Source organism: Lontra canadensis, unplaced genomic scaffold (assembly GCF_010015895.1).
Source record: "Lontra canadensis isolate GAN:19392208 unplaced genomic scaffold, GSC_riverotter_1.0 scaffold4, whole genome shotgun sequence".
In the NCBI taxonomy this organism is placed as follows: Eukaryota; Metazoa; Chordata; class Mammalia; order Carnivora; family Mustelidae; genus Lontra; species Lontra canadensis.
Genome location: NW_022630998.1, coordinates 42689546 through 42716389, shown reverse-complemented (window position 1 = coordinate 42716389; position 26844 = coordinate 42689546). Strand labels below are relative to the sequence as shown.

Sequence of the window (26844 nt, the reverse complement as noted above, 5' to 3'; positions counted from 1 at the left end):
CCAAATTAGAAACACAGCTAAATCCTTTATGTGAGAGTATAGTTGCAGCATAGATGTGCAAAGCTCAGTTGTGTGCAGTAAGTTTACAAAAGTTGCACGGATATCTCTTGGTATTCTACAGAGGACACCCTAATAAAGTATAAGTGACTTTCCCTTCCTAAACAGAATTCCCATTATATTCCTGCTGGTGAGTGAGGACAGGGACGTGCAGAAACTGTGATGAGATGAAGAGTACAGTACCGCCACATTTGAAATTGAAAAACAAACCTGGATGACCTCCTCTTATTAACAATGTCATGGAGGGTGGTGTCTTCTGGTTGATACCCACAGCAACTCTAAAAAGATGGTTAGTAAGTGTTAAGTTCTTCTGTGATCTCCCTTCCCCTCGCCCACCCCACTCTGGTTCCTTTGTTCCATGTCCTTACTCCCAGACTGGTAGAGCATCTCGGCATCACTTCTGGTGCAGGTTAACGTCTCTGAAAGCCATGGCTGGTTACAGACAACTGTAGGGATAAAAAGGTAGTAAGCGTGTTTGATAAGGCTGCATGACTGGTGTAATAATGTCTTTCGCATTCTAAGAGATAAACCTAGGATAAACTTAACTTTTTCTAGTCATGTGGATTTGAGAGATCTGAGTGTGCCTGTGTCTGTGTAAATTTTTCATTGAAAAATCATTTCCCCTTATCTTTCTTTTTCTCTTTTGTCCAAATGGTCGTTATTTCTTTTTAGTCTTCCCTTACCTGTTTGTGATGCTGGGGCAAAGCTGGTGGGATTTTTAAAAATAAACAAATAGGACTCAAGAAATATTTTATGGATAAGCAAGAGAATGCTCCTACTTTTATCAGTTTGTTCCTCCTAGTTGGTGTCACGTAAAGGGGAAAATTTTGTCACCACAGATGAAGGTCTCACATGTGTAATATTGTTAAGAAATGTTTAAATGTTTGTCCTGAGTTTGCTCAGTGGTTCCTGAGTCTCATCAGAGACTTAGAGGAGAGTGTAGACTTCCAAGGAGTCAATTTGGAAAATGTTACAGAGTGTTTGGACATAAAGTTTTCCAGCTCACTGCTTCACGGGCTTTTCTGCCTGTGGGAATAGTTTTTTGAATGAATGGAAGGAAAAGGCCTGATTCCTGTAAGAATTTCTGTAGAGAAGAAAATCAGAACTCTTTTCTAAATATATATTTTGTGTTTTGAGCAGATGGAAAAGACACTTAGGTATATTGCAGTGAGCACAAAGTGCATTAATATAGCCAAGACACTCAATTATATATTTAATAAATTGCCTACAGAGTCAGCAGAAATTAAACATTTATAACAAGTCCTAGTTTAAAATAAGCTAGTGAAGTTGCATAAATAGGTTTACCAGAAATTTTGCAAGCTTGCCTTTTTCCAAGAAGGCAGGGACCGTATCTTTTTAAAGTTAACTTGGTGTCCACATGGTCTAGCACATAGTAAATGCTTATTTAATGAATATGGGTAGGACCTAGACACCAGGCATGCTCTAACTCTGGTTCCTACTCTAGATGCTGCTCTGTCTAGACTATATCCATATCAGTGGTGACTTTTAATTGTGCTTGGTTTGTGTGTTGTTTAGCCATAGCTGGATAACACATCTTCCCAAAATGTAGCTGCTTCAAACAAACATCACATCGTAGCTTTTGTGGCTGAAAATCCAGGTGCAGCTTCACTGGGTGATCTGTCTCCCAATCTCTCACAAGACTAAAATCAGGATACTGGCTAGAGCCACGGTTGCTTTAAGGTTAGACTAGAGGTGGACCTGCTTCTGGTCACTAAGTGGTTGTTGGTAAGACTGAGCTCCTTGTGGGCTCTTGGAGCAAGGGTCTCCATTCCTAACTGAGTGTTGCTGGGAGACCATCTCCTGCTCCTTGTGACTTGACCCTCCCCACAGGGCAGCTCCCAGCATGACAGCTCTGGAGTAAGCAAGTGAGAGAACAAGAGAAGACAACACGACAGGAGTCACAGTATTCTGTAACCTAACCTCAGAAGTGACACCTCATCACTTTTGTCAGACTCTAATCTTTTTTTTTTTTTTTTTTTTTTTTTTTTTTGACAGAGAGAGATCATAGGTAGGCAGAGAGGCAGGCAGAGAGAGAGGAGGAAGCAGGCTCCCTGCTGAGCAGAGAGCCTGATGTGGGGCTCTATCCTAGGACCCTGAGACTATGACCTGAGCCGAAGGCAGAGGCTTAACCCACTGAGCCACCCAGGTGCCCCGTCAGACTCTAATCTTGAGGAAAGAATCACTAAGCTCCGCACACAGGGGGAAGTGATTTGAAAATGGTATGCTTATTAGGCACTGAGATCACTGGGAACCATTTCAGAGGCTGCCTACCAGTGTTGGAAAAGGGAATACGTGTGGATTGGGAGCATCTCCACGGACAGAGGCAACCACTCCTGCTTCAGGACATGGTCATCTCTTATGTGCCTTGACATTGGCTTCTGTCACATTCAGTCTGTGTGTGTGTGTGTTCTCCCGTACAAGACTATAAGTTCCTTGATGAGGGCTTACCTTGTTTATTTCTGTGTCTATAGTACACACGTTCTTTGGCACTTAAATATTTAGAAAAGAGTAGAACTCAGGAATTAGAAAAAAGCCATTCAGAGCTGGACTAGATGGTTCTCTTTATTTGACTTCTCTCGAGAGCAGAGCTGGATACAAGGTTGTGAGGGCATATAGGAGGCACATGGAAGGAAAGCCAATCTACGATTGTAGCGATGGGCACTGGAAATGTCATTCCATGGGGACCTCTTAAGATACATGTTGAAAGATGCTCTCTCGGAATCTTCCATTTGAAGGACTCATTCAGGAAGCTGGAGTATTTACCTAGCCCTTGGGCCCATTGATAGAAGGTTGTCCCTGAGGAATCCGCTCCTTCTTACTCTGGGCCCTACATGCTACCATGATCTTAGAAAGTGTCTGGGGCAGAATTAGAAAAATATACAGTGTGTGTGTGTGTTGGAGATGAACACTGTCAGCATCAGGTGAGTCTGAGCTTGCTCTGAATTGCACCGCAGTGGAGACTGAAATCAGGAAGGATGTGGGACAGCTGTCAGGGACATGGTGCAAGCCAGGTGTGGTGCCTGCTGCATGTGCAGTGGGGGTGAGGCCCTCATGACAAGAAGGATCAGAGGTAGCCCTTGATGGTCAGGGTGGGAAAGTGCAGGAGGTCACTCTTTGACCCTTACCTAGAATTGGAAGGGATAAATCCTTTTGTGTGGTAGTTTCTCGAAGTTCTGTGCTATTTTATCTTACTGTTTTCACTTGAACATAAGGAAAAGTAAGATACCGATCTCAGTTTTGAAGGGTTATTAATTGCCCTCACATGTGCCAGTCAATGTCAGTGCTGTCTGGAGGAAAAGATTAGAAATTCCTGTGTGTTGTCTTTATCAGGAAGACACATACTGACTGATTGCCTTTCTGATTTTAAATCTGATTTTCTTTTTATCTGACTATGAATCAAAGGCTGTGCATCGCACAGAGACAGTCCTTATGCCCATATTATCGTAGGAAGATCTTTGGATTGTGCTTTGTTTGAAATTGGAATGTCCTTGTTTTAAATACTGACCTAGACAAGAGTCATGGTTACATGACCAGCAATCATCTGTGCTCTTAAAAAAAAAAAAAAAAAAGGAAAGTTCCTAAAACACTGCAAAGAGTACAGAACAATATAGCACTTCTATACCAGACATCTGGAATTAATAAATGTGTACATTTTGTCTTTTTTTTCAGATAATAGTTATAATAAAAGTAATTGAGCATTATAACAAAAAAAATAATGTTAAAACATCCATAACATGACTAAAAACTCCTTCCCAGGATTTTGTTTCTTTATCTACCCTCCTTCCCAAAAGTAACCCCCCTCATAAATTTGGTGTGTATATTGAGTTGTTTTTTTTTTTTTCTCATCTATTATTTTGCAACTTTTTTTTCCACTCATTTTTTTTGATAGATTTAGGTTGATTCACATAGATTTAGTTCATCCATTTAAAATACTAGCATTTCATCTTAGGAATAAGCCACAGTTTTTTTCTGTCCTTTCCCTTAATAATAGACATGTCAGTTGTTTCTAAGTTTCCCGTTACAAGAATGCTTCAGTGGACATCTGTGTATGGATTTCTTGCTTCCTGTATGTAAGAATGATCTAAGGGCATGTGCCAAGAAGCAAAATTACTGGTTTCTATTAGATACATATTTTCACCTTGAATAGATACTGCTGGAACTTTTGTCTGTGTGCTTGAACAAGTGCACACATGGAGACTAGACTGTGGTTTTCTTTTCTTTCATATTCACTGCATCTGCTGTTTTGAGACTTTTTTGACTTTTGCTTTCCTCATGGGTGAAAAGTGATTATTTTGTTCTTTTTTTTTTTTTTTAAAGAATTACACTAAAAGAGGTTATGTATCTTTTCATATGTCTAGTGGCCTTTTTGGGTTTCACCTTCTCTAATATGTTAGGTCCTATCTTTTGCCCATTATTTTTTTTTATTAACTCCTATATTTTATGCATTAAGAATATCTTGTTTCAGTTTGCACCTTTCTTTAAAACTTAAGAGTCTTATCATTCTGTCCTATAGAAGACTATAGTTATGATGAAGTCCAATTTATTTATTTATTATTTATTTATTTTATTTTAATTTTTTTTAAAGGTTTTATTTATTTATTTGACACAGAGAGAGCGAGAGAGATCACACGTAGGCAGAGAGGCAGGCAGAGAGAGAGGGGGAAACAGGCTCCCTGCCGAGCAGAAAGCCCGATTCGGGGCTTGATCCCAGGACTCTGGGATCATGACCTGAGCCGAAGGCAGAGGCCTCAACCCACTGAGCCACCCACGTGCCCTGATGAAGTCCAATTTATTGATATTTTTTCACGAGTTTTACCTTCTATACCTGTTGAGGAATATATGTACTTATTCATAGATTAAAAAATATCTCCCACTTCACTTTTTCTTGTAAAATATTTAAAGTCGTATTTTGACATTACCTTTCTCATTCATCTGATTTTTTTTTTTAAGTATGGTTTGTGGCATGGATTAAATTCGTATATTTTTCCAGGTGGAAAGTGAGTTTTTACTGTATCATTTACTGAATTAGTCTATCTTTTCTTCATTGGGTACTCTGTCTCTATTTTTACTACATTCCCATCTGTGCAAGGGTCTGTTTTTGGGTTCTTTAGTTGCCCCAATCTGTTTGTTTATTCCGTAGTGAGCACCACATGATTCATTAGTACAGTTTTAAAATAAAGCTTGACTTCTGTAGGGTAAGTCCTTTATTTGGGGGCTTCTTTTATTCAGAATGGATTTGGATATTTTTGATTATTCAGGCTTTGAAGTGAATTTTAGAAACAATTTGTCTAATTCGACCAAAACAAATTGACTTAGAATTTTTATTAGAATGCCAGTGGCTCTTCAAATTAATTGGGGTATCTACGAGTCTTCCCATCTGTATGTAACTTACGTCTCCATTAGTTCCGGTATTCATTTATACCCATTAAACTGTTTTTACAGTTTTCACTTTATAGATCTTGTTTATCTTTTTGCTTTGTTTTGTTTTACAATGTTTTCTGGACATTTATTCTACTGGTAAGTAACATTGTATTAATTTAAGGGATACCATGTAATGATTTTTTAAAATATTTTATTTATTTGACAGAGAGAGAGAGAGAGAGAGAGAGAGCAGAAGTAGCAGAGAGGCAGGCAGAGAGAGAGGGGGAAGTAGGCCCCTGCTGAGCAGAGAGCCCGATTCGAGGCTCGATCCCAGGACCCTGGGATCATGACCTGAGCCTAAGGCAGAGGCTTAACCCACTGAGCCACCCAGGCACCCCTCACGTAATAATTTGATATATGTTTATGTTATGAAACGATCACTACAAATTTACTTAACATCTATCACCTCACATAGTTTCTTTTTTTGTGTGTGATGAGAACTTGTAAGATCTAATCTGTTAGGAACTTTCAAATATATAATATGGTATTGTTACAGTAGTCTCTATGCTGTACCTTACATCCCCAGAACTTACTTATCTTTTAACTGGAAGGTTTGTACCTTCTGACCACCTTCACCCATTTTGACCATCCCCTCATCCCTTACCTCTGGCAACTACCAAACTGTTCTCTATTATCTATGAGTTTGTTTGTTTGTTTGTTTGTTTTGGATTCCATATACATGTATATTATACAATATTTGTCTTTATGTCTGATTTATTTTACTTAGCCTAATGCCCTCAAGGTTCACCTGTGTTGTAGGAAATGGCAAGATGTCTCTTTTTTATGGCTCAGTAATATTCCACTCCACATTTTCTTTGTCCATTCATCTGTCACTAAACACTTAGATAGTGTCCATGTTTTGGCTATTGTAAATAATACTCCGTGAACATGGGAGTACAGATCCTTTGTGAGTTAGTGATTTTCTTTTCTGTGGATATATCCCCCAGGTCATATAGTAGTTCTATTTTAAATTTCTGGAGGAACTTCCAGAAGTTTTCCATAGTGACTGCACTAGTTGGCATTCCCACCAACGGTATATACAAGGAGTCCCTTTTGTCTACATCCTTGCCAACACTTATCTCTTATATTTTTGATAATAGCCTTTCTAAGAATTATGAGTTAATATCTTATTGTAGTTTTAGGTTGCATTCCCTTGATGATTAGTGATGTTGAGCATCTTTTCATTTGCCTTTTGGCCACTTATATACTATTTAATCTTTTAATGGATTTTTTTTTTAAGATTTTATTTATTAGAGAGAGAGAGAGAGAACACAAGCAGGGGGAGCGGGAGAGGGAGAAGCAGACTCCCTGTAGAGCAGAGAGCCTGATGTGGGGCTCAATCCCAGGATCTCAGGATCATGACCTGAGCCTACGGCAGATGCTTAACCGACTGAGCCAGCCAGGTGCCACAATAGATATAGTTCTAGATACCCTGTGACTTTGCTATCATGAAATCTTTTTTTTCCCCTTTTATATTTTCTGGTTGGTTATTGCTGGTATATACAAATACTGTTGTTATTGTTGTTGTTGTTTTTTGAAGATTTTATTTATTTATTTGACAGAGATCACAGGTAGGCAAAGAGGCAGGCAGGGGGTGGGGGGAAGTAGGCTCCCCGTTGAGCAGAAAGCCCAATGCGGGGATCAGTCCCAGGACCCTGGGATCGTGACCTGAACCAAAGGCAGAGACTTTAACCCACTGAGCCACCCAGATGCCCCTAAATACTGTTTATTCTGTGTGTGATCTTGTATCTAAAATCTCTTTTAAGCTCCTTTAGTCATTCAACATATAATGTCTATAGAATGTCATATATTAGTAGAAATATTCTGTCAGCTGCAATTATAATAGTGTCCCCATTGTTTGTTTCAGCTTTCTCTAACTGCAATGGTGGGGACTTCTAGTATGTTGTTAACTCATACCAATATTACAACAGTTCTTAATTAGTTGCCTTGCAGCTAGAGAATTACGTACAACTTCTTTTTCATGACCATTTGTGATCACTATTAGATGTACATTAAAATTTCTTATTTTCCTCTCCATATTGGTAATTACCATTCTGTTCTTTGGCATTTTGGTATTCCTTAAAACTGTGCTACATTTAAGTAGCAGAATAATGGATTTGATGTTGGCATCATACGTTTATTTAAGACATAGTTCAGTGGCTTCCGTGATTCTTGGTTCTCTCTCCTAGCTCTTCATCCTTCTTTCCCTCCCCTCTTCCCCAAACTTGGTACCTTCCCAATAAACCCTCTTCCTCACACAACAATAGGACTAAACTAGAAAGCTTTGTCATGGCTAACTTTTAATTTCATTGACATCTTTAGACTACATTACAGTTTTCTAAGGGGCATTTTTATCTTACCATCTATTTTTATCGAATTCAGAGATAATTAGGAAGCAGTGATACTAAGGAATGTAGCCACTGGGAGCCACGGGAAGGCTAGTCACTGAGTGTGATATCACATGGAATGAATGATTTAAATACAAGGAGGAGACTATCTAATGGGGACAGCATGGTCCATGAGCAACTAATATGCTCGGAGTGTGGCCTCAGTGGTTGCAGGGAGACTACTGTGCTGCCCTGCATATGGGCTCTTTACCCTGGAAAACCAGGACGCTGCTAAGACTGCAGGGCGCATGGTTTTAAGACTGTCCTAGAATTGGACTTAACCATTGAGCAGTAAGGTTTTGGTTTTAGGAGGTATTTGTGAGTCATTTATAAACCATCTCAGACTACTTGAGGTCACTGAACTTAAAAAAAAATTTCGAACTGATTAATCCATACTTCTTTGAATAAATGCTCTGATACATCTAGTTACTGGTGGACTGTGACCCATGAAGGTTCCTTGGAGGTAGGGATTGAGAGCACAGGCTGTGTGACCTGTCTGCCTTTGAATCCCAGCCCCACTTCTTAGTAGCTCGTGCCTTCAGGCACATTTTTAAAACCTCTTCATGCATTATGTTGTCATCTTTAAATGGGGATACTCACACTGCCCAATTTGTAGAGCTGTTATGAGGAATAAATTAATACACAGCATGCCTAACAGAGCTTTGCACACAGCAAGTGTTATGTGTTACTGTTAAGTATTTAGAAACTCAGGTTCACAAGAGTATTTGTTCTCTTCTATGGACCTTGCAGTTTAATTGAGACAATAAAATACACTATGCTGGTTTTTTGTTGTCGTCGTGCTTGTGCAAGAAGAGAGGTTCCCCATTTGGATAGCTGTCGCTCGTGGCTGTCAGTGATGGAGTACCCCTTACTCCTGCAGGAGTGTTTGAGGAAAGTATTCCCTTGGGATTAAGTGTTAAGGAGTTAAAGACAAAAAGCCTTACAACGTTTCTTTAAATATCTGTTTCAGCTGCATAAGATTAGCACATTTTTCTTGGCAGAGAACACCTTTTCCTTTTTTTGCTGGAGTTCTCCCCCCCCCCCCCACCCTGCCCCCAATCCACGGCCTTTCTTGTTTTTCTCCTACAAACACTTCCTCTGAGGCTTCTGTCTTTCTGTCATCTGTTCTGGTTGTCTGCCCCATGCTTCAGCCCTTCCCTCCCACCACTTCCCATCATCTGACTGTTTAAAAAAAAAAAAAAAATCCAAACTTGGTCATGGATTGTTTAGCATGTTTCCTTCCTCTTTTGCATTCCCGTGGGTGTCTGGGACAATCAGAGTGGAAGTGCCCTCAAAGCATGGGAAAGTCACTGTGTCACTGGGGATGGACGTCGCTTTTAGAGTGCAGGCAGGACACGTGATGGATGGGGGCCCCAGACACAGTGCCTGAGTCTGGTGCTTGGAAAGCATGCCAGGAAGCCGTCTGCGTCTCTTCTCTCCTCACTGCTCAGTTCTCTCCAGAGAGGTTAGTGGGCTCAAGATTGGCCTTATCTGAGATCACTGGAGGTGGGCATCATCTGCTGTCACCCTGTAGGATTTCTTTGTGTGAGGATAGGGAATACGAGTCATCCGTGGTCTCCTCAAAGCCTGGAACTCTGGCGTCTAAGCTCTGTTGCTTTGCTTACTCACAAATGGAGAAAATACTCAAAGTACTCACAGAATCAGTGACCTCAAGTTTTAACTAGAAGTGAGCTGCACGGATGTTAGAGGCACTATATAGTTACCGCGGGTCTTCATAGTACCTTGAGTGGCCAGCATTTGTCACACTGACTCATGCCAGGCATGTGCTGAGGTGTCGCATCCCTTATTTCTTCTCATACACTATGGAGGCAGCTGTTGTTCCATTTAACAGGTGCAAACGTGTGGGTGTTTCAGACCTTCTTCACCGTGACAGAGTGCCTTTCACATCTGCTTTATGCACCTCACAGGCCAGAGAACAGCAAGGAACTATGAGTAAAGAAGCCAAAATGCGTTTTTTTTTATACTCTCCAGATCAAAGATGGTTCAGATTACAGAGGAGAGGACGGAATTACAGCACTGTGACTCAAACTTGAGGATCCATCTATTTGTATCTGTTTAAAAGTTCATGTCTTCTAAGCATCCAAAGCCTTCTTAATGAGAGGGAGTGACAAGATGACCTTTTATTCATATTCCCACTCAAGGATTTGTAGTGAGGATGCTTGGGTAAAAGATGCAATTGTCATTATGTTATGGGTTAGCAGTGTTAGATCAGGTGTTCAATGTTGTAATTATGATCGGGGTTGGTGTGTAGGCCCTTAATCTGTTTCGTGTATGAATCTTTGAGGTAAGCAACTGCCACACAGGTGAGTGGAATGCCATCGGACCTCATTCTGTAATGCCTGCGCCCCTGGCTATTCTCCCCATCCCCGCCAGAACAGACAAAACAAATCAAAACAGCTTCGAGAAGTCTGGTGCATCCCCCAGCTTAATTGAAGCCCCAATCAAGTCTAATTATCAGAGCCATATTACTTGCTGGCAATAATTTGCTTTGGGTACAACTCAGAGCTATGTTGGAAATTTTATTTTGACTTCAGAAAATTGGTTTACCTTTAAATTTTTTCCCCCCAGATTTCCCTGTGGAAAATTGGTTCTCTTAATTTAGGTATCTTGTAATTTTTCTCGTTAAAAAATGTGTGGCATGTGATAGCATTAGATTTTTTTTCTAAATTGAAGTGACTTAAGTGGGTTGACATATGTGCTGCGGTATAATTGTGCTGTGTTTTTGGAGCTCAAGACAGTAATTACATCCATAAACTTATTGTCTATGGTAAAATATGTTAACTGGTCGTTGACATAAAACTCATTAATTTGAATCAATATATAATGTTCTAAAATGCTCTAACAAAGGATCATTGACGGATGGGTAGAATACTCAGGCGGAGACCCAGACATTTCTCTATGAATAGCAGTAAACGTAAACATTTCTAAATAGCAAGTCAATACTGTGATTCCCAAAACACACATACCACGAAGCCTACAAGAAATCTGAACTATGACAGGAGCCCAGTAATTGAATTTACTTGTTTTTCAAACAGGGCCTCCTGTATATTTTTGATCTGTGCCATCCTGAGCTCACATTCCTAGAGAATCTTGCCATTTCAGACATTCAGATGCATCACACTTGGTGACAGGTGTGGGTGCCGAGGTCCAGCAGAACTCAGTGACTGGGACCGACTTCCATCACCCGTCTGGGTTGGGAGGAGACTGGCCCTCCGCTCTGCATTTGCCGCTGGCCTTTGGCGTGCCAGAGCCCCCTTCTGCAAGGAATGTTAGGGGACTCAGTACAGACTGGCTTTTCTCCTTTCCTAAACTTGAATAACTTTAAAAGGCAAGCTGAAGTGCGCTTGGGCTGGGGAGTGATTTTGAATTCAAAATAAGCATTTCCTCAGGAATCCAATCCCAAGATTTTCTTCTGGCTTGAGACTGCAGATCTCAAAATATCACATGCATGTAAAAACCTGTTGACAAAAGCAAAACCCCTGCCGTTGGATACGTGGTGCTTTACAGATAATACCGAGTTCACCCCTTCAGTATTTCTGGGAAGCAAGAGCCAGGGAAGAAAAGTACCACTTGGATTCCCTGCTTAAATTTTTTGTCTCTGCTCCCTTCAAACATGCAGGCATGTCCGTAGTAATTCGGTGCTAATACGTGGACCGTAAGCTGTTCAGCAATGGCAATTTTTTTTTTTTTTAGTGGGTAATGGTCTTTTTCCTAATTCCAGTATAGTTAACATACAGTGTTATCTTAGTTTCACGTGTTCAGTATAGTGATTCAACAATTGTATACGTGACTCAGTGCTCATCAGGCTACGTGTGCTTATCTTTAATTCCCCTTTACTTATTTCCCCCATCTCTCTGGCTACTATCCATTTGTTCTTCGTAGTGAAGAGTCTGTTTTTGGGTTTGTCTCTTTTTCCTTTGTTCATTTGTTCTATAGCTTAAATTCCACCTGTGAGTGAAATCATATGGTATCTGACTTTCTCTGACTTATTTCACTTAGCGTTATACTCTCTAGATCCATCCATTTTGTTGGAATGACAAGATTTCGTTCTTTTTTATGGCTAAGTAATATTCCACTGTGTGTGTGTGTGTGTGTGTGTGTGTGTGTGTGTGTGAGAGAGAGAGAGAGAGAGAGAGATATCACGTCTTTTTTATGCATTTATCTGTCAGTGGATACTTTGGCTGCTTCCATATTTTGGCTTTGTAAATATTGCTGCCCTAAACATATGGGTATATGTCTTTTTCCATTATTGTTTTTGTGTTCTTTGGGTAAATTACCCTGTAGTGGAGTTACTGGATCATATAGTAGTTTAATTTTTAACTTTTTGAGGAAACTCTGTACTGTTTCCCATGGTGGCTGTGCTGGTTTGCACTCCCACCAAGAATGTACGAGGGTTCCTTTTTCTCCACATCCTTGCCAATGCTTGTTCTTTCTTGTGTTTCTGATTTTAGCCCTTCTGACGGGTGTGAGGTGATGTCTCATTGTGGTTTTGATTTGTATTTCCCCGATGATGAGTGATGTTGGGTATCTTTTCTTGTGTCCGTTGGACATCTGTATGTCTTCTGCGAAGAAATGTCTGTTCATGTCTTCTGTCCATTTTTTAATTGGGTTGTTTTTGGGGTGTTGTGTTGCCTAAGTTCTTTATATACTTCGGATGCTAAACTTTTGTCAGATGTTATTTAGCAGGGGAATTTTTTTTTTAATTTCTTAAAGATTTTATTTTTATTTATGAGGGAGAGAAAGAGAGAGCACAAGGAGGGGGAGGTGCAGGGGGAGAAGCAGACTCCCACTGAGCAGGGAGCCCAACATGGGACTTGATCCCAGGACCCAGGGATCATGACCTGAGCCCAAGGCAGATGCTTAACCAACTAAGCCGCCCTGGTGCCCCTAGCACCAGGGGAACAACAAGTGCTGTTTCAGAGTCAGGACTGGGCAGGAAGAGAGAAGGGAAGCAGTCCCTGTGCTTACTGGTGTTAACTGGGGCTCAGTTGCCCTAGGGTTACTTTGTAGCTTCTTTTTGACTTCCAAATCAGTTTGTACCTCTCTGCCTTCCTCTCTTTGTCCTCTTCTCTACTCTCCCTTTCTCTCCTACCCTCTCCCTTGCCCCACTTCTCTTCCTTTTACCTCCTCTGTCCTCTCCCTTCCTAGTTCTTCATTTTCTTTCTTTTCCGTCTGTCCGTCCTTCCTTCCTTCCTTCCTTCCTTCCTTTCTTTCCTTTCCTTTTTTTCTTTTCTTTTCTTTTCTTTTCTTTTCTTTTCTTTTCTTTTCTTTCTTTTTCTTTCCTTCCTTCCTTCCTCCCTTCCTTCCTTCTCTTTCTCTCTCTCATTCTTTCTTTCTTTCCCTCCCTCCCTTTCTCTTTTTTTCTTTCTTCTGCTCTTTCCACTACCCATCTCCCCTGCAGACTTACATCAAAGGGCTCCACAACTTTTGCTATCAGGTTGGGTTAGGCCCAGTGGGCAGGAGCTTTGGAAGCAAGGAGGGGAAATAGAGAATACAATAGAAGCCATTCTCTGGTTCCCTTCCTGTCGCCTGAGCCCAGGCTATCTAAATGGTCTTATGAAAGTAAGGGCACATGTCAGGTGACCCTCTATATAGCTCTGTCCTACACGTCCTGGAAGCAGCTCCTCCCTTTGCCTCTTCTGACCTAGGGGTGAGGAAGAGCCCTACTCCTCTTACTTCTTTGTAAATAATTTTGTCTCAAACCACCTTGTCTGAGTTATGCCCTCTTTTTTGCTGCGGGAACCCCGCTGAAACATTGGGTATGAATGAGCTGGTATAATTGTGCATCACGTATATAAATTTGCTTCATTTGTTGGTTTGATAATTATTTATCCAGCATCCATCACATGCCAGGCAGAGAATAAATGAGACCAAACTCCCAGCCTTGTGGAACTTAGATGAAAAAAAAATGATGAACACATGCATGTATAATATAATATCACAGAGTAGTAACTGTTAGGAAGTAAAGGAGGAGAAGGGGAAAGGGAGGAATGGGGGTGGTCTTTTAGGGGAAGGGACATTTGAGCATTCCTGAATGCAGTGAATGGGCATGCTTTGCAGCAGTCATAGGACTGTTTTCTAGTGAAGGGAATCACAGGGAACATGAGTTTGGAATGTGCTCGGAGAGCTCAGGAAACAGTACAGAGACCGGTGTGGTCAGAGTGGAGTGGGGGTTGGGGTGGGGCTGAGAGCATAGGATCCAGACCAGTACCCAGGCCTGGACTTCGGAGGCCCTCGAAGGACTTGCGGTGAGTAGAAGGAAAATACACTGGAGGGCTTGGAGAAAAGGAATATTGCGTGTATTGTACAGGGTGGCTTTGCTGCTGGGAGCATAGATCCTACAACAGCAAAAATAGCAGAAGGGATGTGAGGTGTTGCTGGATTCTGGATGACTTGGATGGTGGTGTGTGTTGAATTGTCTGCCTCCAAGTACGTGGAAGCCTTAGCCCCTGTATTTCAGAATGCAACGCTGTTTGGAGACAGGGTCTTTACAGAGGTAATCAACTTAAAAGGAAGTTGTTAGGTGGTCCCTGATCTAGTGTTACTGGTGTCCTTATAATGGGAAATTTGGGGACAGAGACAGACCTGCCTGGAGAAAAAAGATAGCGTTCAGAGACACAGGAAGAAGAGGGCCATCTAGAGGTCAAGGAGTGAAGCTGTGACAGCTCCTTCCCTCAAGGCCCTCAGAAGGAAACAACTTGCTGACTGACCCCTTGATCTCAGACTTGGGGCCTCCAGAACTGTGAGAAAGTAAGTATCTTTTGTGTAAGCTGCCCATTTTGTGGTAATTTCTTATGGCAGCCCTGCAAATGATATAGATAAGTGTCTTGGATGAGGTGGGTAATGGTAAAAGTAAGAAGAGTTGAATTTGAAATATGTTATGAAATGAAAACCGATAGGATTTGGTGATGGATTAAATATGGGTGTGTGGGGGTTAGTATCTGGCCCATGTGAACTGAGATTACGAATGAGACAGGAAGGTTGATGCTAGGTCATTTGTTAGAGCAGTTGGGTGAATGTCGGAGATAAGGGAAGATGGAGATGAGGTCCACTGAGGAGAGCAGATCTGGGGGATGGAGGTCAATAATTGGTTCATGGACTTGTAAAATTCGCAGTTTTGCAATTTGCTTAACATCTCAGAGTAGTTAGTTAGGGTTGAGGGGGAGATGTTAGGGTAGAGTTGTAAATGCCCATTTGCAGTCATCACCCACCCTGCCCTCCAGATAACCCCTGCAGAGCCTGGGCTGCTCCCTGCCGCCCGAGGTTGTATGAACACCACTGGTTGCACACAGATGAGTATAGACAGTACATGGATATTTTTATGTCTTGTTCAATATAGTTATCTTAATATATATTAGAAAAAAATGTAACTGGGGTGCCTGGGTGACTCAGGCGGTGAAGCATCTGCCTGTGGCTCAGGTCATGATCCTGGGGTCCTAGGATTGAGTCCCCTCAGGGAGCCTGTAGGTCTGTCTCCCCACCCCAGCTTGTGCTCTCTCTCCAATAAATAAATAAAATTCTTAAAAAAATGTAACTGGAACAACAAAGCCAAGATATCAAGATATTATTATCTACGCAATCCTTAAAAATTGAAGTATTCTATTTTTAAAAAATGGAGCTGTCTTTCAAAATAATTAAAAGAATAACATACATAGTAGATGTAATAGAAAAAATACATGGATATGGGAAAATGACTAAGTGCATGATTGAAGTTTGGGACACAACTTAAAACATCAGGGTCTAGAGATCCCTGTCTTACAGTCTAAGAACCACTTCCTTGCTGTGGTTTTGAACTGTAGGTCAAATACCTCAGATGTGGTAGCTAGAGACGGGCCTTTGTTTAAAAAGAAACTAGACTAGATGAGCAAATAGAGCACACTGCTGGCGGTATCGTCCTGTGTTGTTGAATGATGGGAAATACATTTCTCGCTGAGCATCGCGGTGACAAAAGTTAGCCATGGTGTTAGGGTTTGCTTTCCCAGGTGAGAGTATCCCTTCCACTACCCCATTTTGGTGACTCTTAAACTCTAGCCAAAAGTTTGAAAGAAAAACAAATGATGTACTTTCATCTTTACAAGGTTATTACTTACGGAGGTTTTTATAAAGTATATAGGGATTAGTTCCACGGGTTTTACAATTGTACCATGTCCTCATCGAAAATGTGCTCTCACTTCTAAATGGCACATTTCTTGCATGTTCATTTGGGTTTTTGATCCTTATTTTGATATGCTTGGTAATTGTTAAATCTTCCTAGCTTGGGGATTCTTTGAATCAGTCTGTTTTCAGGAAGTTTCTTGACTTTGTGTGGTCCTGGATTGCTTGATAGACATGAAGGGGCTCCTTTACTAGTGACTTTTTGCAGGGGCGTTGTTGTATTTTACTCAAGTGTTTAGGAAGAGCTTCACTTGGGAGTCAAATACACTCATCACAGACAGAAGGATGTCTCTTCATTACCTGAGAATTTTTATTAGCTGAGAAAATTTTCATTACCTGATAATGCATGTGATTTTTTCCAGAGTTAAAATTGTTTTGAATGGACTTTTAAGAAGTTGTCTGGAGCCCGTGAAAGCATTATGTTTATTTTGGTTGTTATCTTATATAAAAATATCTAGGCTGGGGGTTGCCTGGGTGGCTCAGGGCGTTAAAGGCTCTGCCTTTGGCTTGGGTTATGATCCCAGGGTCCTGGGATTGCAGGGAGCCTGCTTCCTCCTCTCTCTCTCTCTCTCTCTGCCTGCCTCTCTGCTTACTTGTGATCTCTGTCAAATAAATAAATAAAATCTTAAAAAAAAAAAATCTAGGCTGGAAATGTCCAATGATAGTTTTTTTTTTTTTTTACAATAATGGGATTAATGCCAAACTTACAAATACACTGGGTTTAAAACTTTTCTTGTGGCTCTAGTTTTGAGATAGAGTACCTTATACATGACGTAAAGAACTAGTTACTTTAGCAGTCAGATGCCAGCCACTAAATTCACCGGACACCCATTATTTCATGCCTGATAAATTGTTTTCCACAGAGTATTCATTTGTATGGTGCAAATTAGGCTAAAGTACGATGCTATCGGATCTGTAATGTTTAAGGAACAATAATTTCTTTAAAAAGTACGATCTGCAGTGCTAAGGGATGTTTATAATTTCTAAAATGACTTAACAGGAGAAGACTTGATGAAAGCATTTAGCACGGAGATGAAATATGTCTCATTAAGTTTCCAGATGATGCACATGTCAGTACTTCCTTTGTTATTTTTTAATAGTTTATTTACATAACCCAGGGCCACTCCTTTTATTAGTGGTGGTTATCACAGCAAAAGGATTTTGGTTAAATTAACCTGAGCAGTGTAATGTACTTCTGTTTCCACAAAACTGATGGTGAAGCTTCCCGCCCCTCTTTCTCCTGCTCCTTCCCGGTGGTAAAGAGCCCCTATTTACATATGCAAATAAGCTGCTCCGTGGAGAGCCCCCTGAGCCACCCAGGTCCAATCTGTTATTTTGCTGATGTTGATGGAATTAGCCAGGAGGTAAATGCTACCGGGAGACTGATGTCTCAGTCTGGAATGACAGATACCAGAGTCTAAAGGCTGTCATTTCAGAGGAAAAATAGCTTCTTGGGATTAAAAGTTTGGGAAAAGAAAATGAAGTCACATATTCTGTCTTTAACGTTAGCCTGAATGATATAATTCCCTGTTTTTCTTGAGCAGGGAAAACTGTATGTACAATTTTTTTTTTCTATAAGATGTTGGTTTCCTGCATTACCGTTAATAAGAGCCCTGTTTGCTTTTTTAAAAATGTCAAGTATTTCATAATTGACTTTATACAACTGCTTGTGCTCCACGGTGCGTTGTTTGTACTTCCCCTGGTTGTATCAGGACATCTGGCCGATAACAAGGCTGGAAAAAGAAAAGAACACACTTTTAAATGAAGGTCTCCCTAAAGTGAAGAAGCAGACGTTTCTAGCTTCTAATGCGTTAAATTCTCCTCAAAAGTTTTAACCAGTACCTAGCTATGTATGTCTTTCCACAAAGCCTCCGTATCCAACTGATTCCAGAGTATGTGAGTAACTGACCATGACTACCTCCCCCCCACCCAGTGGTAGAATACAATGCGACTATTCTATTGAAAATTAAGATTAGTTTTAAGATATGAGTCATAGGAAGGAAAAACTTGGTGTGAGCTGTTCACAATTCCTTTATTTTCTCTCCATATGGAATTCATTAAAATGACATCAATCCTCCAGACTGTTCTTTGGTTTCTATTAAGATGTATTACTAGAATCTGTATAAATGTATTGATTATTTCATACACGTATTTGTTCACTGCAAGCAGACCATTGTCACTGATCCATTGTACTTGATGATAAATGAGATAAAATGGAAACCAGGCTTCAAAAACCTGTCTTCCCTACCACCCCCCTCCTGGAAGGATGTGCTTACTCTCTTTCAACTGGCCTTCCACAGGGGAGGGAGTTTAAGATTCAGATTCTAGTTTTATTATCAACATCTGCCCCCTGCTGAGTTCATGGTGCAATTAGCTAATTAAAAAAAAAAACAACAAAACAAAAAAACAACATTTTCACCTTGCAGTGAGAAGAAGAGCAATAAACCGCAGGCCTAGGATTTAGTTAATTTGCACATTGACTGTAATTGTATATTTAACGCCAGGATTAATTTTTTTCCTCATAAGTGGAAGCCTGGCACTGTGCATTGGAACTCTTAAATCAGTTGTAATCATTTCACAGGGAGGTTAATAAGGGCAGATAGATCTCCAGATATATTAATGAGGCTATTTGTTTGTTTCTATCAAATGACTTTTTTTTAGGAAGAAAAAAACCTTAAAACCACTTTTTTATAAGCCATTAAATTTAAAGGAGACTTTTCAAATCCAGCTAAATAAATAATCTCGTGACTTAAAAAACAAAGAGTAGGGGTACCTGGGTGGCTCAGTCCATTAAGCTTGTGCCTTTGGCTCGGTCATGATCCCAGGGTCCCAGGATTGGGTCCTGTGTGGTAAGGCTCTCTGCTCAGCGGGGAGCCTGCTTCTTCCTTTCCCTCTGACCCCACCCCATGCTCTTTCCCCCTTTCTCTCTAGCTCGCTCTCAAATAAGTAAAATCTTTTAAAAAAAATCATAAAGCTATTTCTCCTGCAAAACTATTGATTTTTTTGAGTGAGAAGTCATACTCAGTTTTTTGTTTTTGTTTTGTCAAATATTCAATGCATTATTGAGCATCATTTTTGCTGTTAAAACTCTGGTACATTTTCTAGGTCAGCTGAGATTTAAAACTATTTCCTTGGATTCTTTCAGAAGAGAGTAGGGAAAGAATGCATGTTGGCAGAGCAGTTACTAGGAAAAACATAATTCTGACTTGCGGTCTGCTACTTAATGACATTTCCTTTTTGAAAGGTAAGCATTATACTTTGGACACTGAAGTAGTAGTTGTGGGCATTCCAAGTGGATGTGATTGATCCACATGTTAAAAGTAATAGAGCTGTTATTCCTAGAAGAAAAAGAATTCTGAAGTATTATAATAGAGACACTGCATTCTCACTTAAGTAGAAGGCCTTGTGCTCTGCTCTGTGAACAGAGCTGAGCTGACACTAACACTTCTGCTCCCTGTGTCTCTCACTTTGAGACCTTCTCTCTGTTGCTTTCATCTCCCCATCACTGAAGTTGATGCTTACAGTGGATCAATCATGTTTGCTTCTTAAATTCTTGAGAGAATGGAGAAGCAAAACTCTGTATGATTTATGTGGACCCTTATTCTAAATTTGCCCTCTAAAATATAATTTCTTGGAATTTTTATTTGGTGTATGTGTTTGGCATGGAATAAGCAGTGGGGAAGTGTTAAGTCTTTCTGTGGGATCCGTGTGTCCTCTATATATACAGGAGCGTTATAAGACTGGTCAAAGGAGAGACCACCCTTCTACATAGATTAAATTATTAACTTAATGTTTGGTCTCTATTGGGGCCAGTAAAATGTAAGTGCATTCAGGGACAGAAATTTTGGTGGCTGCCAGGCACCAGGAATTCTGCCAGAATGATGCAGAGAGATGGGAGATGTTTCATGTTTTTGAGGAAGACTATGATTCCTGTGTCATTTTGGTGAATCATGGGTGCCAACTCTAACTCTTAAGGGTGCTCCTTTAATGCCTTTTGCTGTTCCAGGAAGATCGATTTCATGTTCAGGGAAACCGGGTTCCAGTTCTCCTTGTATCCTTAAAATATAATGAGGGACAGTATCAGATAAGGGAAGGATGAAGGTTTGATGGGAAATGTCTGGATGCTGGGCTGTGTTCATAACCTTATTACTCGCGTGTATATATAAGGCCGTTTTTAACAAAAGAACTCAGGACTTGAATGTGGCATGTGCTTCTGTGGGGGAAAACGTCGTGTTTTTATTGTTGTTATCAGCTGAAAGAAACAAGTACAGTGCCGTTAAACGCTGTCCCTCTCCCTTTTCTGACCATTTCCCATCATCCCATGCCCCACCTTCTCCCCTTCCCGTCTCTTGTTCACACCCCATCTTCCATTCACTGTCAGGAAGGGCAGCCTCCGAAGAGCCATTTCAACTCAGCCCGACATCGGCAGAGACTAGTGGACCCAGCGGCTTCAAAAGTGAGTGTGTCCCGTCGCCCCAGGCGGCACGTGTGCGTGGTGGCGTGGTTCCTCTGTGCAAAAGGAGGTTGTGGGTTTTTATATATGCCGGTGTAATTGAAGGTCTCGGAGGAAGCAAAGTCTGCTCTAGGAATTCAAGGCCATCCGTACCAGTGGAGTTCTGGTTTAACAACCAGCCCTGAGAAAAGCAGAACCCTGATCGGCAGCATTTGCCAGTTTCTGGGGCTGTTTCCTCCGCAGCCAATTTCAAGACCCACGGTGATACAACTGACCTCACAGCGGGAAAGAGATGCTCCGGAGAGCACTGTTGCGTGGTTCATCTACCATACCGCTGAAACTGACATCAACTGTAGTGAAACAGAGCAGCTGCATTAGGAAGTGAGTCAGTTTTGAGCCCCTTTTATGGTTGATTTCAATGTAATGTATTTAAATCCACATTTAGATATTTTACAGTCATAATAACGGCTGCGTTCTGACTTGGACAACTCCTGACACCTGACAGCTTGGGGAGGGTGGGCTCCAGGGCTGCAGCCATGTGTTATGTATGTGTTGAGAACAGTCTTAGGCCAGTGCAGTCATGCTCAGTTCTTCACTTGGTCTTAGTCAAAAGGCCAAGAAGCATTGGGTCATGCTCAGCTCTCAGGTTTGATAGAGAGCAGTAGCCACCAAAGAGTGGGTGAAGGTTTGGGTAAAGGCTTGCTAATCCCACACACCTCAAGTTAGTCACGGGCTGTGCTGCTGTACACGGACTTTCATTGAACACACATATGTGAACAGATAGGCACAAAGCATTCCTGCAGCCACCTGTCCTCTAAATCCAGTGAAATCCCTGGCTTTTGGCCCTTTAACGGCTCCAGCCGGATCTTTTTGGAAAAGTTCCACTCAAGGTCAATGACCTGACAACTTCTGGCAGGCAGGATTCTCTCACCTCTGTAGTGGGCATCAAGCAACAGAACTCCTCTAAGTCACCTCTTGGACAGGAGGCCATTGTGCATTTGGTCCTCCTGTGTCAGTCGTGTGGGTACAAGTTATAGGCTTCCCTACATTCGTAAGCCCTGCCCGTGCAAGGGTGAAGAATGGATTTCTTCATTCTAGATGGATTTTGCCCACTTACCTTGAATATCATGAGTTTCAATAGTGACAACCTGTGTGTACCATCCATTATGCCCATCAGCAATGAAAACCTCTTACATGATGCCATTTCGTAAACTCTCCAGTGTTGACTAAAATGGTGATACCTCTTATCTAAGCCTAGCTGACCACTCTGAGGGAAGTAAATCGTGGTCAGGGCCACTGACTGTGTATAGGGGATGATTTTAACCCATACCTAAAATTACACCGCCCATGGTGAATATTTGGAAGTGGACTCCAGATGTCATAACCCTTTGTTACACGTATTAAGGGCCTAGGGTAACCACTCCCCAAGCTCCTCCAGACAATTCATTTTAGGCTCATAATTCTTGTGATGAAGTCATGGAAGTCTTCTTGGTGTGTGAGGGGTAGAAATAAACCAGCTTTGAAGAACCTGGACGGTTGCATCATGTAAGATGTGAATTTTGCTGGAGTAGAACATAGATCTCTGTAGACTGGGTCTTTCTTGGGCCAGACCGAAGAGATTTAACTAATGAGGCCCTGAAGCATCACACTGTGCACAGCCCAAACTTCCTGGTCAGTGGTGTTCTAAGGACTCCACTTAGCATATGCTTTGGTTCCTCTTTGTTTTTCATGTATTCATTTCATTCTTCCTTGGCATTTTCAGAAATACTGTGCCTTGCCATGCAGTGTAAATTACATTGTGAGTTAGCGGATTTTCTTTTAATGGTAGTGAGGGTCTTTTTGTTTTGTTTTGAGCAAGGATCATATTTTTTTGTTTTGTTTTGTTTTGTTTTGTTTTTGTTTTGTTTTGTTTTCAGAAAGACTTTAAGTCATTAAGCTCCTGTAGAGAAGTTATCTAGTGCTTTCATGTGCATGTGAATAGGTTCAGCCCTGTTACCAAGCAGGTTTTAAAGGTCTGCTCCTTTTCTCCCCAAAACACTGAAGTCCTAGAAATTTTAGAAGGGCCTAAAAATCTTTTCTAAATTGCGAAGTGATGGGGAAGCCACTGTTAGCTGTGTGGATATGTTACTTGGACAATAAATAGCAAATGGAAATGTGCATCTGTGTAGCCGGTGACCTTTCATTAGAAGCACGTTGCTTTAGAATCTGCACTGTATCATTTTCAATTCAATAACCCGCACTGTAGTAAAGAACTCTTGCAAATTATAGGTGCCCGTGTTGTGGGGGTCAGAAACAATTTATGGTAAACCAGCTGCCAGATCTTCTGAGGACATTGATTTTGTTCTGAGTCAGTGTTGTGTAATCTCAAAAGAAGTGTGATCAGGTAGAAATGTTTCGTTTCCCCGTAGCAATATGGAGTGATGGGAGAATAAACTGGACTGGGTTGTACAGTGAGCTTTGCCATCAACCAGCTCTTGTTAGCCCCTTAACACAGAGCCTTCGTGGCTCTAGATTTTCTCATCTATTTAAATGAGAATATATGAAATGTTCTCTTAATCAAATTAAGCAATTATTTTTCTTTTCCCTCAAGGCTATTTATAACATCACTTTACCTTTTAGTCTGAGATTTTTGAATGGCATTTCTCAATCCTAAAATCCCTCCACCAATGACATCATTCCTCATTACTTGCAAAGCATTATTATTAGGCAGTCTTCTATCACTGTCTTCAGTGGAAGTTAATTTTTAGAACAGAATTACATTAAAGCTATGGGGAAAATATGGACCAGACATAAGGGGCTCATTGTCTGCTCAAGGAATTGGCTTTTTTTTTTTTTTCTGTAGCCTGGATTTTTTTTTTTTTTCCCTTAGTCTTAGAAAGCCTTTTGTGCTTTAAATATAGGAAAACAAGCTTTTAAATCTCTTTTATTTGAATAAGAGTAAAGGGTTAGGAAGAAATCAAAGGTAAGTAATGTGCCTCTGATTGGCTAAGCTTGTCCACTGGGAATTTCTAACTAGGCTTTCACTTTGAGAATGTGCTCACCTGTCTGTCCCCCAGTATGAATGCTGGAACACAGTAAATGAACAAAGAATGAAGCAAAACGGGCAATAGGAATAATAGTTCAAAGACCGCAGAGCAGTTATTTGTGGAGCTGGTAAAGGCCTCTGTTAAATAAAAATCAATTTGATATGGAAGCATCAGGGACACGATGTGGGGAGACGGGAGGTACACAAGGAAAGAACACAGGAGAGTACAGAGGATTGCTTTTCAAATCCTCCAGCATTTCCCCACAAAAGGATGATGAAGATTTATTCTAGATGAGCTGTCATTTTCCATCAGAAGCTTTGCTGATCCAGAATAAATAGGTTCATAAAGACTGTACTTAAAATTTGAGCGTGTGAGAGTAAATAGTGGGAGGCACAGCATCTAATAAATTTCAAAACCAGAAGGTATTGTAACATTCTCTCTTCCTGTAAAAACAAACCAAATGTCCTGCTTGCACTGACTATCCAACTACCAGAAACCTAAATATAATTCTAAACTACATTGTTTTAGTCGGCTCCGCGGCCTGAAAATCCTTTGTAGTAATTCCCAGCTATTTTTCTACCTTTTCTAATGAGAATAAGGTTTGTAAAAACTGGGCTCCCCTGCCGGGAAAATCAGCCCAGAGCTCTCTCAGAGCAGATGGTCTTCCCTTCTCATGACTGTAAACATTTTAGGATTGATCCCTTTTTTTCATTTTTTACCTATCTGAAGAGTAAATGTCTTTGAGACCTTAGAAACCCACTGCTCAGAGAGGACAAGAAGCTACAATGACCAGAGTTCTTGGTTGCAGAGATGAAGTGGAATGATGGCTGTGGAAACCAAGGCATTGCGTTCCTGTCTGTAATAGTAGAAGAATATAGGTTGATTTTTGAGCACTAAGGGGTTTGGTTTTAAAAATGTCTACAATTTTGAGCTTTATTATGCATTGGGTTTCTGGATGGTAATTAACACCTTCCTAGTCCCAGGAATTTCAAGTGTTAAAGAATAATTTCTTTTTTGGGGGTTGTAATACTTGTTACTCTATTTAAGGATGTTGGAAGAGGGGGAAGGAATTGGGAAGACCAGTTGCCATAATTTCTTAGAGTATTTTAGTCATGTAAAGTGTTGTATTATGTTAAAAAAAAAAATTAACCAAGGCTTTTGGAGGTGGTAGATTTCTTTCAGAAATTTTTGAGGCTGGGCTCCTGGGTGGCTCAGTGGGTTAAAGCCTCTGCCTTCGGCTCAGGTCATGATCCCAGGGTCCTGGGATCGGGCCCCACATTGGGCTCTCTGCCCCGCGGGGAGCTTGCTTCCCCCTCTCTCGCTTTGCTTGCCTCTCTGCCTACTTGTGATCTTTGTCAAATAAATAAATAAAATATTAAAAAAAAAAGAAAGAAATTTTTGAGGCTGTTTATAGTTTTTGTTCATTAGTTTTGACATCAGCCATCCACAAATTACCTTTGGCCCCAGTTAAGAGGACACGAATCTATATCTGAAACTTACTATGACTTTGGGCCAGTCACTTAACTCATCCAAGGAGAGCCTCAGTTTCCTTATCTGAAAATGGGGGAATAAAATAATATCCATCTTACCAGCTTCTTCTGACGAGTAAATGAGATAATGGATGAAAAGTTTTTCCCACACAGCCAGTTAAGGAATAAATTGGAGCTATCCTTTAAATTACAGTTAGTGTTATCAAGGTTACTAGTTCATAATTATTCAACTAGAATTTTCCTCTTATTTTGTAAAATACAGGGTTAGGACTAGATGATTTTTTGAGGTAAAATGTCTGCATTGTTTAAACTCTGTTCTACTTATGAGTGCACTCAGCAGTTAGGCTTGGAGGAATAGAACTTGCAGGACTGGGTGCTTACTTTCAAGAATGTAATAAAATTAGCAAACAAATAAACCCAAGACAATAGCAAATTGTATGGTTAACAGTATCAGTGCGGTATTGGGTATCGATTTTGAACTGAGGGAAATCTGTGAGCGGCAGTCAGAAAAGATTTCCTAGAACTCCTGAGTTTTCATCTGGTTCTTGAAGGAGGAACAGGACATTGTAAACAGCATGAATGCAGAGGTCAGCACTCTGTAATGCACATAGGAAAGCTGTCTGCCGTATGGGAATGGGGGGGAGTGTGACATGAGGGCGATGTAGAAGGTATGCCCTTGATGTGACCGTCCATGAGGGGGAATGCACAGAGACTTTGGGATCAGGCAGACGTGTACTAGCTATGAGACTGACAAGTCTCCTCTTTCCTCAGCAGTACACTGGGGGAATAACACTGTCTCCCTCATTAAGAAGGTTGTTGGACTAAAATGTCTGATACAGCCATTCCACAGAGTGATAAGGCTGTTTGGGGGAGTAAACTGGCAGCTCTTAGTTAAACTGGGCATGGTCTGCCCTGTGACCCTGACATCTCCATCTGGAAAAAGTGGCCTCTGCCAAGGACGTGTGCACAGATGCCTCTTGCAGCACTGTTGTTGCTCCAGAAAGTTCAGGGGTATTGTGAGTGTAGACAGTTGAGAGAATGGCTGGGAAAATAGGGTGGATGCCTTCCTGAAACTTCCAGGAGGTAGAAGCAGCAGCCCAGAGACATGCAACAATGAGGACAGAGCTGAGAACATGTCACTGTGTGAAAACAAGTTTAGAAACTCAGTTCTGTTGTACCACACTTTTGTCATCAATTAAAAGTACATGCACACCAGGGGCGCCTGGGTGGCTCTATCAGTTAAGTGTCCGACTCTTGATCTCAATCCGGGTCTTCTTGATCGTGGGGTCGTGAGTTCAAGCCCCATGTTGGATTCCACACTGGGCATGGAGTCTACTAAAAAAAAAAAAAAAAAATAGATGCCCACCATATAATTGACATTTTCCAGGAGCTGATACAAATAGCTGAATATCCATCCGGGGCATTAGGAGGGTAGCTTGGAGTCAGGGAAAGAGTGGGGGGGAGCGGGGGCACTGAAGTAGAAAGTATTGTAAATAAGCCGATGGGTAACAAGCATATGCTCCAGGCCAAGCAATATGATTACCTCTGTCCCATCCTTTGTACTTGAATCTCCCCAAGCAAAATTAGATAGGCCAGGAGATAGGCTATGAGGGAGGCTTCATGCTGCAGAAGTGGGAGCAGCCTCATGTGAGGGGAGTATTGTGGCTACAGATCATGGAAGAGCTAACACACAGCCAGGCATGTGCCAGCGTGGTTCCCCGTGCTTTGCACACCGGACCGACTTCTTTCCTCTCAGCAGCCCGAGGAGGGTGGTGGTACTACGAGTGTCCCCCTGCAGGCGAGGAAACTGAAGC

The 26844-nt window shown here is 41.2% G+C and overlaps 1 protein-coding gene across 1 annotated transcript in view; it reads left to right on the top strand.

Annotated features, from left to right (window-relative positions):
* The window catches only part of MAST4 (microtubule associated serine/threonine kinase family member 4), a 557439-nt gene that overhangs the window by 229564 nt on the left and 301031 nt on the right, over positions 1 to 26844 (top strand). Inside the window, 1 exon segment of the mRNA XM_032849379.1 lies at positions 20443 to 20517. Coding sequence (XP_032705270.1) covers positions 20443 to 20517 — 75 coding nt within the window.